Source organism: Cololabis saira, chromosome 18 (assembly GCF_033807715.1).
Source record: "Cololabis saira isolate AMF1-May2022 chromosome 18, fColSai1.1, whole genome shotgun sequence".
Lineage (NCBI taxonomy): Eukaryota > Metazoa > Chordata > Actinopteri > Beloniformes > Belonidae > Cololabis > Cololabis saira.
Window position 1 is genome coordinate 30848867 of NC_084604.1, and position 16018 is coordinate 30864884.

The window sequence follows — 16018 nt, forward strand, 5'->3', positions numbered from 1 at the left end:
TGCCAACCGTCCCTTGAAAAACTGAATCGTCCCGTATTTATAAACTAAAGTACACGTCCTGTATTGAGCTGAAAAGGGACGCACTTGTCCCGTATTACTGTGAGAGTCAAAAAATAGTCATAAAATGCCAATGGAAAATGGCATTGAGCTGTTGAGTTCATAAGTTATTTTTTTTCTGTTTTACTACAACTGTAGCCTACAATCATGGCCTTTGAGGCTCAAATGTGTTTTTCTACAGACTTTCTGTTTGCACTTTTCTTATTGCACTAAAAATGTGCACTATTACATAATGGATGTTCTGCTGTCTTTCTATTGTTTTATATTAATTTATACAATTTTAAGTTAAGCAGGACAGGTTTCTGTTTAAGAAAGATAGGCTACTTATTTTATTCAGTTCATTGTTATTTTGTATTAAAGTGAATTGCTGGATAATAATTTGTTTTCCATGTGTTCATGGCATTCAAAAATATGCATCTAATTCAATTCAGGTTCGAGTCAAATAGTTAAAAAATCGTTTCACTCACAAAAAAAGGGGCAAAAAACCCCTAATCATATCATATTCAAAATTGGATTACATACCCACTGCATTTTTAACAGTTTTAAATTGTATAGATATGTTCCCCGTTATAATGGATCCAGGTTTATATATATATATATATATATATATATATATATATATATATATATATATATATATATATATATATATATATATATATATATATATATATATTATAGATTTTTATATATATATATATATATATATATATATATATATATATATATATATATATATATATATAATATATATGATTTATATATATAAACCTGGATCCATTATAACGGGGAACATATCTATACATGTTGTAAAAAAAACATAGTTTAAAACTGTTAAAAATGTATGTATGTATTGTAATGTATGTATTATAATATATGTACATATATAATATATGTATCTATTATAATACTTTGTGATTCTACTTTTATCTCGATGATTCCGGACCGCCGCCGTTCAGCGCATGCGCCGTGTGCAGCATCCGGGGTTGGGACAAGGATGATTGCCAATTTCCAAGATGGCGGCGGAGGGAGGAGGGAAGGAGATGAACGAAATTAAAACTCAATTCACCACCCGAGAAGGCGTCTACAAACTCCTCACCCACTCCGAATACAGCCGCCCGAACAGGGTGCCTTTCAACTCGCAGGGCTCCAACCCGGTCAAGGTCTCCTTCGTGAACGTGAACGACCAGTCCGGCAACGGGGACAGGATCTGTTTCAATGTGGGCCGGGAACTGTACTTTTATATCTACAAAGGCGTGAGAAAGGTAAACAACTGTGACAGCTGACGCGGAGCCGCGTTGGCCGGCGGGCAGCCCGCTGATGGAGCGTTTTTGAACACATTGCATCGTGTGTAGCGACTCCTGTGGGGTGCTGTCAGTGAAGTGCGTATGTTATGAGAGGCCATGCAGCAGCTGATACACACACTTAGGAGCTGCCCTGCTAACGGCGTCACACTTGTTTGGGCTTGGTTACAAACAGTGGAAGCTAAGGTTGGCAAGGTTACGACTCACAGAACTTAACTAGAGTATCAATCAACACGTCCAGCAAATACTCATCACAGAAGTTTATGTAGCTTATCTGTGTGGTCAAGAAAATTGGAACTTTTTCAAATACAGTCTCACTCACACAGCAAAAACTCAAAATCTTACCAGGAATATTTGTCTTATTTCTAATTAAAATGTCTATTTTTTAGTCAAAAAATCTCATTACACTTAAAACAAGATTCATCACCAGAAAAATAACTTATTTGACCATTTTCACTAGGGGTGGGTATTGGGAAGGACCTCACGATACGATACGCATCACGGTACTTGAGCCACGATACGATACAAATTGCGATATCCCGATTATGCGATATATCGCGATATTCTACATAGTTCACCGAAAAATTTAAAAATGCATTACACATCTTAAAATCCAAGTTGTATATATGTACATCAGATGATAGTGATAATGCATTGGACAGACTGAGTCAAAACAATGTAATTCAAACTTCCATTTTAATTATGCAACATATTTGCATGAAAAAACACACTGAAACACAATGAAAAGTGCAGTGTGCATTATTCTTAGATCAGAATCAGAATCAGAATCAGAAAGGGGTTTATTGCCAAGTTTTCACACGAGGAATTTGTTATGGGGATTGGTGCAACACAATACAAATATAAAAACAAATATATAAGAGATAAAATAAAATAGAATTAAATGTATAAACAATAAAAAGTATAGACAGTAAAATAAAATGTAGACCGGAAATGTACAAAATGAGGTTTTAAAGTAAATTTTCACTTGAAATAAGTAGAAAAATCTGCCAGTGGGACAAGATTTATCTTCTCATTACAAGCAAAAAAATCTTGTTCCACTGGCAGATTTTTCCACTTATTTTAAGTGAAAATCTACTTGAAACAGGTGAAAATGGTTGTTTTTGAGTCTTGTCTTAAATGTAATGAGATTTTTTTTTTTTGACTAAAAATTTGACATTTTAACTAGAAATGAGACAAATATTCTTGTTAAGATTTTCAGTTTTTGCAGTGTAGAATAACTAGTGAAATCGATCATGTTGTTCTGATTTGCATATGTAGTTATTCTATATGTATTAAGTAATAGAATAATCAATACAAATAGACACAGAGTAATTCCATAAATGTATTTAAAAAACAAACATTTGCATTTTCCCTTGAAGCCAAGGTGTGGCGGCTGCCGTACCTTGCCATACCCAATTGACGCCCCTGGTTACAAACTCTCCCCAGCCCGCCGATTACTAGAAATCACCACGACAAGCTGTGACACAAGGTTTTAAGTGACTAGGGAGAGACTGGAAGCAATGTTCTCATGTCATATGATGTTTATCTCGGTTATTTACATGGCAACCAACCCCCCCGCCCCTCCCCGTACAAGAGCTCACCAGCAGAGCCACAGTTGGGGTTTCTATGGGGGTGTTTAAATGAAAGCCACTGGACTGGAAGTGATGAGTATTTAGGAATCAGGTTTATTGTCAGGGGTGAAAGTAGATTAAAGTTTTTGCTGGTACTACGACCCCAACAGTACTCGAGATGAGGGGAGATGGCATCCCCCCTGATTGATTGATTGATTGAAGAATTTATTAGAAGAATTGCATAGGATCAGGTACAGTTTCATGACAGTACAGATTCGCTGATACAAAGTCAACTAAAAGGCATTATTCCAAGAAAGCATTACACTTGTTTACATTGGAGACCTTTTTTAAATTCATATAACATTGAATGACATACAGGTAAGAAGCAGTACTTTGTAGGGAAGATTGTAAAAAACCGAAAAGGGGGGAATTACTGTTATTTTGCACCGAGAGAGACTAAAAAGGTGATGAGACAAATAGAATAAGCTAGGTAATACAAAACAAAAAAACAAAAACAAGAAACAATAATCAGAAGGAACAGCGGGATGTGCAGTAGAGGCTTTGATTATTCCCAGTTACGAGTAGCAGCCTCCTGTAGGTGGCTTTTTAGGGCAGACTTGAAGGAGATTAGGGATTTGCTCTCTTTTATGGCTGTCGGTAAGGAATTCCACATGCTGGTAGTGTAGGATATACTAAAATAAAAAAAATTAAAAATAATAAAAAAATACTGAAATAAAAACGGTCCAAATCATCCCCCCCTGAAATAAAACTGCTATTTCAACATTTAGAGTCATCACCAGAAAAATAACTTATTTGACAATTTTCACCTGTTTCAAGTAAATTTTCACTTGAAATAAGTAGAAAAATCTGCCAGTGGGACAAGATTTATCTTCTCATTACAAGCAAAAAAATCTTGTTCCACTGGCAGATTTTTCTACTTATTTCAAGTGAAAATCTACTTGAAACAGGTGAAAATTCTTGTTTTTTCCAGTGATGAGTCTTGTTTTAAGTGTAATGAGATTTTTTTTTTTACTAAAATGAGACATTTTAACTAGAAATAAGACAAATATTCTTGTTAAGATTTTGAGTTTTTGCAGTGATCCATTTTACTTATCCTGTGAAGGACAGAGTCATATTGATAAGTTCAGAAAACTGTTTTTTATTGTTGTGTTTTGATGTGTTTGTGTTTATTTCTGCAGGTGTTTTGGTCAGTGCTATTATTTGTAATATATTATATTTTTTGTAATCAGCACAAATTATCTGTCCCCATATGATAAAATCCACCATCCCCCCTGATTTTTTTTTACAACTCGAGTACTGGACCCCAACCTTCATGGCTTGTTCTCCTCCCACCACCAGCTTCTTGGATCCCTGAACAGGCATTCAATTTTTTAACACCTGTATGGTGTAAAAATTAGAAAACACTTGACACTGTGTAGGCCTATAGCAAATTATTTATTTAAATGGTGTCCGGACCAAGGATTGTCACAGAATAATTTGTAAATGTTGACAAAACTTTCAAAATCAATTTGTTTTGTTTCAAATTAGAATAAATGTACAGTTAAATTAATCAGTTAACACGTCTGTCTTTGAATTTTCAGAACATTGGGCACATAAATGAAAGAAGAGATGATGATGAGTAAAATGTCTCAAAATGTCTCTTACAATGTGTGCATTGAAATGGAAGATAACTTCTTAAGCATTTTTTTCATCAAAGCAAAACACTTAAAACGTAAAAAAAAATTATTCGTACGAAAAAACCGGTCGGGACTCTTAGTGTAGCAAGATTATATCGCTATGTCCATCTCTCCTTGCTCAGTATTTGTGATCGGTTTATATAACTGTATGTCCATTAAAAGGTGTAGCTGAGTCATGGCTGAGTGGTCAGCGTTGCCGTCTTTGGTGTGAATGATCGAGAGTTTGAGACCTGCCATATGTGAAGATTATTGTCAGTAATTCGTTTGTTTTTTTTCCCGGTACTGCGTACCGGCACTGAATCTTTTGGTGGTACGGAGTACCGGATCGTACCGGCTTACTTTCACCCCTGTTTATTGTCCAAGTCAGGTCAAACAAGACCACACCTGTCAAGTTTTGGATTTAAAAATAAGGGAAATTTTCCCGCCGCTGTCCCACCAGTCCCACCGAGGTCTAGTATCTTACATTTTAAGACAGATTTACGAGAAATCCAAAATAACCACCTGTCAGCCACCTACAAAATACAATTATGTGCTCGTAGCCTGATAGGACGACCTTTGTTGACATTGTACTTCCTATGTATGTACAGGACTGTCTTAGAAAATTAGAATATTGTGATAAAGTCCTTTTTATTTTCTGTAATTCTGCAAAAATGTCATACATTCTGGATTCATTACAAATCAACTGAAATATTGCAAGCCTTTTATTATTTTAATATTGCTGATTATGGCTTACAGCTTAAGAAAACTCAAATATCCTATCTCAAAAAATTTGAATATTCTGGGAATCTTAATCTTAAACTGTAAGCCATAATCAGCAATATTAAAATAATAAAAGGCTTGCAATATTTCAGTTGATTTGTAATGAATCCAGAATGTATAACATTTTTGTTTTTTTTAATTGCATTACAGAAAATAAAGAACTTTATCACAATATTCAAATTTTCTGAGACAGTCCTGTAGTTCCTATAATAGAACCTAAATGAAAACACAAAAGGGAATTAAAGCACTTTTTTTATATATGTATTTCCAGTTTATATACAAATTGGTTGTCTTCAAGTGAAACATTTAAATTTTCTTATAATTTGTCATTTTCACTCATGTGGCTATCTGGCATTCAGTGACTGATGACACAGACGCATGTTTCTGTGCTGCTCATCTTTAGGAAAGTAAATTCGGTTTCCCATTTTTAGAGATATTAACACAAAGTCTTTGTTTTTTGTGCAGAAATGTTTTCTCTCTCGTTACATCCATCCATCTCTGATTTGTTGTTCTGAGTTTGCTGTCACCCAAGCTACAGCAGGTGGCAGTTCTCACGAGGCTAGTGACAATTCAGTTTGCAATTTAAAAATTATTATATTATAAAACGGGAAATTTACGGGAAAATACTAATACGGGAGGACGGCGGGAAAGAGGGCTAAAATACAGTAGTTTCCCGGCCAAAATGGGAGACTTGACAGGTAGGAACAAGACAGGGAATTTGACTCCGATTATTTTTCTCACTGTACAGTAAATAGGCAAGGCAAGTGTATTTGTATAGCACAATTCAACAAAAGGTAATTCAAAGTGCTTTACATCAACATTAAAAGCGGGAAGACACAATTAAACAGTAAATAACAAATAAAATTAAATAAAATGATAGGAAAAGAGGTAAAATAATAAAAAGCACAAGTTGTTAAAAAGTAAGGGGCAGTAGAGTACAGCAGGTAAGTATTTAATTTAAGAGTACACTTCAGTAAACAGTAATGTTTTTAGCCCTGATTTAAAGTAGACCAATGACAGCTCTTATTCACATATATACAATTTTAAAAAAAGTGAAAGGTGCAGCAGTATGAGGTAGTCATTGTTATTGAAAGGTGCATTGTTACAGCATATGATTGTGGTTATTATTATTATTATTATTATTATTGCACAGTGCTTGGTTACTCTGAGACTCTACGAGTGCTGATGTGGTAGTCTAGCCCAGGTTCGAGCCCCAAAGATGGCAACCAAAAATATACCACCTTGGGCCCCTTAACCCTAATTGCTCCCCCAACACCAGAATAAAGGCAGCCCACTGCTACTAGTGATGGGTTAAAAAGCAGAGGACAAATTTCAGTGTGTTTCCATGCATACTGACAAATAAAGTTATTATTATTATTATTATTATTATTATTATTATTATTATTATTATTATTATTATTATTATGAGAGTTCATCAGAGCAACAGCTTGGGGGAAGAAACTGTCTCTGCGTCTGGAGGTTTTGGCTACAGTTCTCTGTAGCGGCGTCCAGAGGGGAGGAGTTAAAACAGACTGTGTCCTGGGTGTGAGGGGTCTGCAGAGATGCTACCTGCCCGTTTCCTGGTCCTGGATAGATGACAGGTTAGTCCCAATTATCCTCTCTGCAGACCTGATTGTCCGTTGCAGTCTGTCTGTCTAGTTTGGTGGCCGATCCGAACCAGACAGTGATGGAAGTGCAGAGGACAGACTGTATGATGGCAGAGTAGAAGGTGGTCAGGTATTTGATGCTGACAGTGTAATCTTGCTGCCAGAGTCCTTACAAACACTAGGAAACTGGACCACATTACACCGGTCATGAAATCACTACACTGGCTTCTAGTGAGTCAAAGGATTGAGTTTAAAATCTTCCTGCTGGTCTACAAAGATCTGAATGGTCTTGGACCAAAATACTTGATCTGTTAGTTCCTATGAAGCTCCCAGACCCCTGAGGTTCATCTGGATCTGGTTTGTTGTGGTTCCAGAACCAGAACCAAGCAAGGTGAGGCAGCGTTCAGTTATTCTGCTCCTCACCGGTGGAACAAACTTCCTGTAGACCTGAGGTCTGCTCCAACTGTCAGCTCCTTTAAATCAGGCCTAAAAACATTACTGTTTACTCAAGCATACTCTTAAATTAAATACTTACCTGCTGTACTCTACTGCCCTTACTTTTTAACAACTTGTGCTTTTTATTATTTTACCTCTTTTCTTATCATTTTATTTGTTATTTACTGTTTAATTTTGTGTTGCTGCTTTTAATGTTGATGTAAAGCACTTTGAATTACCTTGTTTTGAATTGTGCTCTACAAATAAACTTGCCTTGCCTAATGATGGGTATACTAAACTGTCAGCGTTAGGATGTCATGCATTGTGAGACACGGTTTGGTGTAACTGAATTTGGTCTCATTAAACGGGGGCTGTAACACTGAGACTGTTTGCCCTGAAGCAACATTCAGTGGAAGTTCTTTGCTCTATTCAAAGAACTGTGTTGATATTTATTCCACTACAAAATTTCTAGAGTATAAATCATACAAACAATTGGTGATTGGAAAGTTCCACTGTGTAAAAGCATGTGTTTAGTTTTAGACGATTTCGAGTATGATGTGCACTTTTATACCAGCTGGTTTATAAGCCAATGTCTGTTGATATCATATTTCATCGTATTAAAGAGAGAAGTCATGAAAATTAGATCAGTACAGAACCTCTGGCCTCTGAATCTGGTTTTCAAAGTGTCTTTTGTATCACATTTAACAAGCAAATTAACAAAATAGGTGCTCTTGAGTGAAGTAAACCACACAGAGAACCCTTGTGTTGATAAATGCAGGCATTTTGATTGAAACTCCTGTTTGAGTTGTCCAGATAGCAATATCAGGAATACTCCAAGATACTGCCAACATAAAGGTTCGGTTAAGGTTGAGTATTAGCACCATCCAATACTGTGTACTTTATTGCTCTACAAGCAGCAAGAGTTACTAAATACAGCCTTGGAAATTCCAGTTTTCAGCTGGCAGATACAGTAACATATAAGCGCTGAAATTGAGCTGGAGCGGGAGACGTAACATTAGAATTATGTTGGCAATTTCATGTTATCTTAGCCAGAAAGTCCTACCAGGAAAACTTCAACGTACTCATTATGCAGGACTGTGGTTTCCAGACTTAAACCAGAGCAACGATGGACAAAACTGTAGAAGTCCTTGTCTAAGATGACCAGTCCCTGTTGGCCATTTATGTTACTGCATAAATGAACATCTGGAGCTGTGGTACAGTCTCTCAGATGGGAAATTCAGCTCTAAAACTGCTCTTTATTTAAAATGAAAAAACAAAGTTGAATTTTGTATTTATTTAAAACAGGAAAAATTAAAAAGATCATTTGTATCAGAAGGGTACTCTGTATTGGTCAAAAGTCAGAGTGTTGGAGAGAAGAATTTGGAACATCACTTGTTCCTGTACAAGAAAAGCTGACTAGTCATGTCACAAGTGCATGTATAAAGTTATTGACTCTTGCTGCAGCAGATGGGTTGGTGACATCTGAATACCCAAATGTGATTTGATCAATCAGTAATACCAGTACGAACCAAAGATCTGATTTGAGACACAAAGCTGATTTTCCTGAATTCAGAGCAAAGTCTTGTAAAGTGTGTGAAAATATTCACCAAAATATAGTTTGACATTCAGACTGGTTCCATGTCAAAATAAATTGTCCCATTAACATTTGATGTAATATGTGTGGGTATACGAATTTCAATGTTGAGAAAAAAACTCAGGCTTGAATACCTGTAGGTTTATCCAGAACCTACATTACTGTACAGATGTGGAAAACAAACAAATACGGAGTGTTATTGTTTTTTTGTTTTTTGAAAGGTTGAGTGTTGAAAAGCAAAATCTGACTTAATGTAAATGTCAAAGTAGGTCCAGATTTACTTGCCATATTGAAAACTGTTGCATTCACGAAAAGCATTGATGAAATCTTCAACGATTGAAATCCATGAATATTGTCTTAAAGGGAAAGTTCAGTTTTTTACAACCTGGACCTTATTTTTGGCATTTTTTATGGTTGTATACTCACCCAGAAAAGTTTGGTGTCATTTGGAGTCCTTCGGAAGATATTAGGAGTTTTTTGCGAGCCGCTTCTCCATATAATGTTAGCGAATGGGGCACAGCGGGACACAGACGATGCAGCGTCTAAATAACACATTATTGCTGCGAAACTCGTTCATTTCTTTTGCCCACTCTTGCTACATCTTAGTCCCCAGGTTTTTATTCAGTTAAACACATAATAACTCACTAACAACTAGGAAATCAGTTTGTAAACGAGACCTCTGACCTGCATGACGTCATCTCTGTGCGCGCATCCCGGACAGGTACAGCTAGACTTAAAACGGTAACTTAGACTAGAAAACAGTAAGGACGTCCATCATATTCAAAGTCGTCGTCCACAGCCTCACATTCAGACATGTTTCAAATAACTAACAGTAAACTAACAGTAGCGAACTAACTGAATAAAAACCTGGGGACTAAGATGTAGCAAGAGTGGGCAAAAGAAATGAACGAGTTTCGCGGCAATAATGTGTTATTTAGACGCTGCATCGTCTGTGTCCCGCTGTGCCCCATTCGCTAACATTATATGGATAAGCGGCTCGCACAAAACTCCTAATATCTTCCGAAGGACTCCAAATGACACCAAACACCTCTGGGTGAGTATACGACCATAAAAAATGCCAGAAATAAGGTCCAGGTTGTAAAAAACGAAACACTCCCTTTAACATCTGAATGGGGTCAGAAGGAAAACTGTAGCTCTGAGATGATCCTCCGACTTAAATTTTAATTCATACTGCAATCTAGATGCAATCTAGACTTTCATAATAAATAAGTAGAGAATAAGTAAGAAGCTAAATAAAACAGTCATCATACTTTAATTTCTGTCTGCCACAACATATCTTTGGCATCTTATTAATAAAATTCTTTAACTGTGTTTTTGTCATGGTCCTAGGCTGCTGATCTTAGTAAGCCCATCGACAAGAGGATATACAAGGGAACGCAGCCCACATGTCACGACTTCAACCCCCTCACAGCGACGGCCGAAAGCGTCTCCCTGCTGGTTGGCTTCTCAGCAGGCCAGGTGCAGCTCATAGATCCGATCAAAAAGGAAACCAGCAAACTCTTCAATGAGGAGGTGGGTTCCAGTCTACATTGTTATGGATGAGGAAAGTTTTCTGGAGACTGCTTGATTCTTCGGAATCTGGCTGAATATTTGATAGTTTTTGCTAGTGCTGGGCGCTATACCGGTTCATACCGAATACCGGTGTTTATTTTTCTTATGATATGAAGTTTTCATATACCGTAATACCGGTGAGTATGTACAGTAGCGTACACAACGTTGGGAACGCGGCGCGGCGCTACGTTCCGCTGCGCGGCGGAACGTAGCGCCGCTGGACACTGTTTGTGAGGGGACGGTTTTGCAGTAATGATGCACTGATTGTTCGGTAACCGAAATTGTTCGGCCGAAAATGGCAAAAAAAAACACTTTTGGTGTTTGGTGGAATAAGTGGGAAAAAAAACGAACAATTAATAACGGCGTTGTAATATAAGGAAATAGACTGGCCGCTCCCGTACCGGTTGCGCACCACAAACATAAATCGTTGGCCAACCAAAATGTAACCACATGAGAATTTTACCTAACATTCACCAGGAGGTGGAACCAAAACAACATAATGCTGGGAAATTAAAAAATGTTCAGTTTTTTTATGTTCAATAAATATTTTCTACCTTGTAATTTTGTAAAAGATTTTTTTTCTTTGAAAAGCATGCCTAAATCAAATTTATTTGATTTATGCATCCTCCTCATGACAGTAAAATAGGCCATTCTAAGCCAATTTACTGCAGCAATTCCTTTCCAAATCATTAGAAAATGTGGTTAACACCCAGTTGTGCATGAAAAAAAAAATACCGGGATATACCGTGAAACCGATATATTTTTGAAAAATACCGTGATATAAATTTTTGGTCATACCGCCCAGCACTAGTTTTTGCGCTGTAGTTTTGGTAGTGAACTGAATTAAATTGGTTGTCCAGGGGGATTAAGTAGGTGACTAACTGCTTGTCTTCTTTTTCCTCTATTCTCTATTCTAACTCCACCCTCCAGAGACTTATTGACAAGTCGAGAGTAACATGTGTCCGATGGGTTCCTGGTTCAGAGAGCCTGTTTCTGGTGGCTCACTCCAGCGGCAGCATGTACCTGTACAATGTGGAAAACACCTGTGGCACCACAGCGCCTCACTACCAGCTCCTCAAACAAGGAGAAAACTACGCCGTGCACACCTGCAAGAGCAAGTCGGCTCGCAACCCATTGCTGCGATGGACAGTGGGAGAGGGGGCGCTGAATGAGTTTGCCTTTTCCCCAGACGGCAAGTTTTTGGCTTGTGCGAGCCAGGATGGCTTTTTGCGAGTGTTCGGCTTCGATGCCGCCGAGCTCCACGGAACCATGAAAAGCTACTTTGGTGGCTTACTGTGCGTGTGCTGGAGCCCAGATGGACGGTATATTGTAGCTGGAGGGGAGGACGACCTGGTGACGGTGTGGTCGTTCCTGGACTGCAGAGTCATTGCGCGCGGGCATGGTCACAAGTCGTGGGTGAGTGTTGTGGCGTTTGACCACTGCACCACCAGCGTCGAGGATGGCGACCTCCCCGCCGAGTTCAGCGGCAGTGACGAGGACTTCCATGAGCAGATTCACTTTGCGGCGGGCAGAGAGAGAGCTAATAGCTCTCACTCTCGGCTGTCTAAGAGAAACTCAACAGACACTAGACCCGTTAGTGTGACGTACAGATTTGGCTCAGTGGGGCAAGACACCCAGCTGTGTCTGTGGGATCTCACAGAGGATATTCTTTTCCCCCACCTCCCTTTGTCTCGCACCAGGACTCACACTAACGTCATGAGCGCCACAAGCCCGACAGCCACTGGACAAACTACGACGACCGTGCCCATCACCGCCACCAATTCCAGTGGGAACAATTGTAAAGACAATGCAAGCAATAGCAGTTCCAGTGGCAACCAAGCTAACTCCCTCCCCGGTACCCTGCCTCGGTCTAATAGCTTGCCTCACTCCTCTAACCCAGCGGGGGGCAGCACCCCAAACAGCCACACGGGCAGCAACAGCAGCGGCAGCACCAAGGGCAACAGCATCATAGACAGCACTTTCATCGCCACCAGTGTCAGCAAGTTTGCAACGCTGTCCTTGCACGACTCGCGGAAGGATCGGCACGAGAAGGACCACAAGCGAAACCACAGCATGGGCCACATCAGCAGCAAGAGCAGCGACAAGCTCAACCAGCTCAGCTCCTCGCGGACAGCAAAGGCCGAGGTAGCTAAGACTCTGGGCACGACGCTGTGCCCACGCATGGAGGAAGTGCCACTCCTAGAACCACTGGTGTGCAAAAAGATTGCTCATGAAAGACTGACTGTGTTGATCTTCCTCGAGGACTGTCTGGTAACGGCTTGTCAGGAGGGTTTTGTTTGCACATGGGCAAGGCCTGGGAAAATGGTGAGTGACTGTTTTTTTCCACAATACTCTCATGTGACACCACTAGGGTTGCAAAATTCCGGGAATTTTCAAAGTTGGAAACTTTCCATGGGAATTAACGGGAATATATGGGAATTAACGGGAATATATGGGAATTAACGGGAATTAACGGGAATAAATAAGAAATTTACAGAATTGAAGGTTGGCCCTTAACAGGGAACTTAAATATAGTTGGGGGGAATATATTGTAGCATAGTCTTGGATAAAACAACCAGATTTAATGCAAGTACACTCCTCAATCACATGCACACAGCACATTGCTTACTGCAGGGCTATTGAGGCCACGCCCCCTACAGGCACTGTGCATTCCTCCATCATATGCACAGGTGATTTCTTGAAGCCTGGAGGCCACACATTTGAGCTCAAAGCACAAGACTATTAAAATAATTGTTCATACAAGAATAAAAACTAAAGTTCTACTCAAATAAATCTGTTGAAATGTCATGTTTTTGTATTATCTTGCATGGATATCTGCTTATGACAAAATAAATATTTACATTTATGTTTGGATATGATACAGTTTGTTTAAATTACCCCCAATTTCCAGTTAATTCCCATAAATTCCCATAATTCCCATAATTCCCAAGGAAAGTTTCCAATTTGGAATATTTCCAAAATTCCCCAGCTTAACTTCCCATGGAAAGTTTTCGGAAAGTTTCCGGAAATTTACCGGAAAATTTCCACCCCTTTGCAACCATAGACACCACCAACCTTGCAATTTTTTTCAATTATTAGCTTATTAGCTTTTTTCTGTCATTTAAAAGTGCACCTGCATTTAGGCAGAGGTTATTTTTTTCAAACCTTGAGCATCTTGATGGTGATTAAGACTATTTTCTTTTAATGTTCTGCTTATTATGGCTCGCTTTAATGACGCTTCTCCTTCTAATCAGCTTGTGTGTTGTCTGTCTCTCTCTGCAGGGACTTCTCTCATCTCAAAACAACCCAGCCAACTCCCCCAGTGGAACAGTAGTATAGCCCTGACGCTGGCGCTGCCAACGACAGCTCCGTGCAACAGGCGGGGATGACCGAGGCCCCTGCAGTACTCCTTCACATACAGAAACACGACACACGAAGTCTGGCGTCATTGTCTTTCTCAACACTACAGCCGTCTTCGTGACTGCTCATGCTTAAACAAAATAAAACAAATTAACTGATCATGTCCAAGCCAGGGTTAATGACTTAGACCTCTCTGTGTCGGGGGTTGTGGGACGGGGCGTGGAGTTAAAAGGAGGCTGTTGGAAGTTAAAGACTGAGCTTTAAATCATTGTCCTGTTTTTGCTCATATCAAATCATGTCTAGTCTGAAAAAAATGAACCTCTACACCCAATCTCTTGTGCCTGTACATCTTCAAAGACTAGACTTGATGTAGTGATGATGCCTCAACCTAACCTGTGTGGGTTCAGTGAAATACCTTGTAAGTTTAGTGTGTACAAAGATAAAGGGAATAAGATGAGGGATTGTTTGGGAGCAGCGTCATATCCCCCGAACCAAGTCCACCTAGTTTTTTTTGTTTGTTTTTGCCTGGGTAGTTCCCCTTGTGCAGTCACAGTCCTCAAACACTGGTTCAAGAGAGGCAAAACTTCCTACTTCCAATACAATTATTCAAATTTGAGGTATCACACTTTAAGAGTGAATTTTGCACAAGTTTTCATTCATCCTTGTTCTCTTTACCGTTACCCCATTTTGAACTCACAACAGCAGAACACAAACTAACATTTTGACGCCAGGTTTGGAAGCATGTTGGGAAAAAGTCACGTTATTGCTCTGTCTCGAAGCTGGATGCTGCAATCATAGTTTTTTATATGGAGAAAAAATTGTTTGCACTTGATAGTTTGTTAGAGGAGAATGGCTTTACATACTGGAGTGGGTCAGAACTCCATTTAAATATAAACCTTTCTATCTATTAAGCATTTATTTTAATATTGTTTGAGATTAAATGACTGTATTATATGTAAATATTGAAATTATTACAGTAGTTCAAAGATCCTCATTTCAGAAAATAGTGATATTTCTAATACAGAAAATCTAATATTAAAATGAATCTTGAATATGCAGGTGAACATGTTTCTTTTCTGTTGTACATAAAGAGAATTCAGGTGTATTTTTTATTAATGAATCATTTTTGGAATAGTAATTGTCTTTGAAATCTTCTTGTCTAACAGCTAGTACTTAACGCTCGCTTGGCTGTCGCTGCAGGTTTCCTTTTACAGCGAAGACAGGTAGGCGCAGATGCAGTGGTCTAATTCAGCCATCACTTTGAGCTCAGGTAAACCACAGGAAGACTGACGCCGGCATACCCCCCCCCCTCCTCCCCTCACCTGTTGGCTCGTGTCCCATCCATCGACATGCTTGTGAATTCACTTAAACGAAACTGATAACTGTGTTTTGCAGACAGGGCTGAAATCTGTGAATTCTGTTGTTGTGACCTCTGGTCCTGATCTGATGCCGAACTTGTGAACAAACTGACACTGTGTCAATTTCCAAGTGACTAAAATGTCAACACTTGATGGCGGTGAAGGTGTTTATGAAGCACCTGGTTAGGATTGAGAATTTTAACAGTGGGAGCCTTTTCATTCATGTGATGCCTATTAAAACACCTTTGACAGAATATGTGTGTTTACCGTTAATTCACCACGAGAGACGACACCTCCATCAAACAGTGTTTTACCTTGTGATAAACTTTCAAGCGTTCCTCTTTAGAAGGTCAGGGGTGAGAAAGAGTGCCAGACATACAATGAATCCAAAGAAAATTACTGTGTGATTAATTAAAGTCAAAAGTTAACTACAGCTGGAGTGGCTAATCATATGAGAAATGAATTAGTTGTCCATCAAGAGAAAGTTATAGATCCCCTTTTTAGCTGTATAGTAAAAATCTTTAGTACCGCTTTTTGCACCGGTTCATGCTTGGACACCGCTTTAATTTTACTTCATCTGTTCCACAGCTTCAAAAACCTTTTAAAATTGTACGGACCAGAGGATGTTTGAATATTAACTTTCCCCTCAATTTATATCCCTCATTTCTACTATTGTTTAAGAGTAGGTTGTCTGCTACCCCGTA

At 38.9% G+C, this 16018-nt stretch overlaps 1 protein-coding gene across 1 annotated transcript; it reads left to right on the plus strand.

Annotated features, from left to right (window-relative positions):
* The first annotated feature begins 1058 nt into the window (after nucleotides 1-1058).
* wdr20b (WD repeat domain 20b) lies at nucleotides 1059-15562 on the plus strand. Its single transcript, XM_061746798.1, has 4 exons — nucleotides 1059-1322; nucleotides 10375-10557; nucleotides 11527-12921; nucleotides 13879-15562. The coding sequence occupies exons 1-4, from the start codon at nucleotides 1074-1076 to the stop codon at nucleotides 13933-13935; spliced, it is 1884 nt and encodes a 627-aa protein (XP_061602782.1). The 5' UTR covers nucleotides 1059-1073; the 3' UTR covers nucleotides 13936-15562.
* Nucleotides 15563-16018: the final 456 nt, after the last annotated feature.

Coding starts and splice junctions, on each gene's coding strand:
- wdr20b (XM_061746798.1), top strand. CDS start 1,074: ATGGCGGCGGAGGGAGGAGGGAAGGAGATGAACGAAATTAAAACTCAA. Junction 1,323..10,374: donor TCTACAAAGGCGTGAGAAAG/GTAAACAACTGT, acceptor TCATGGTCCTAG/GCTGCTGATCTTAGTAAGCC. Junction 10,558..11,526: donor GCAAACTCTTCAATGAGGAG/GTGGGTTCCAGT, acceptor TCCACCCTCCAG/AGACTTATTGACAAGTCGAG.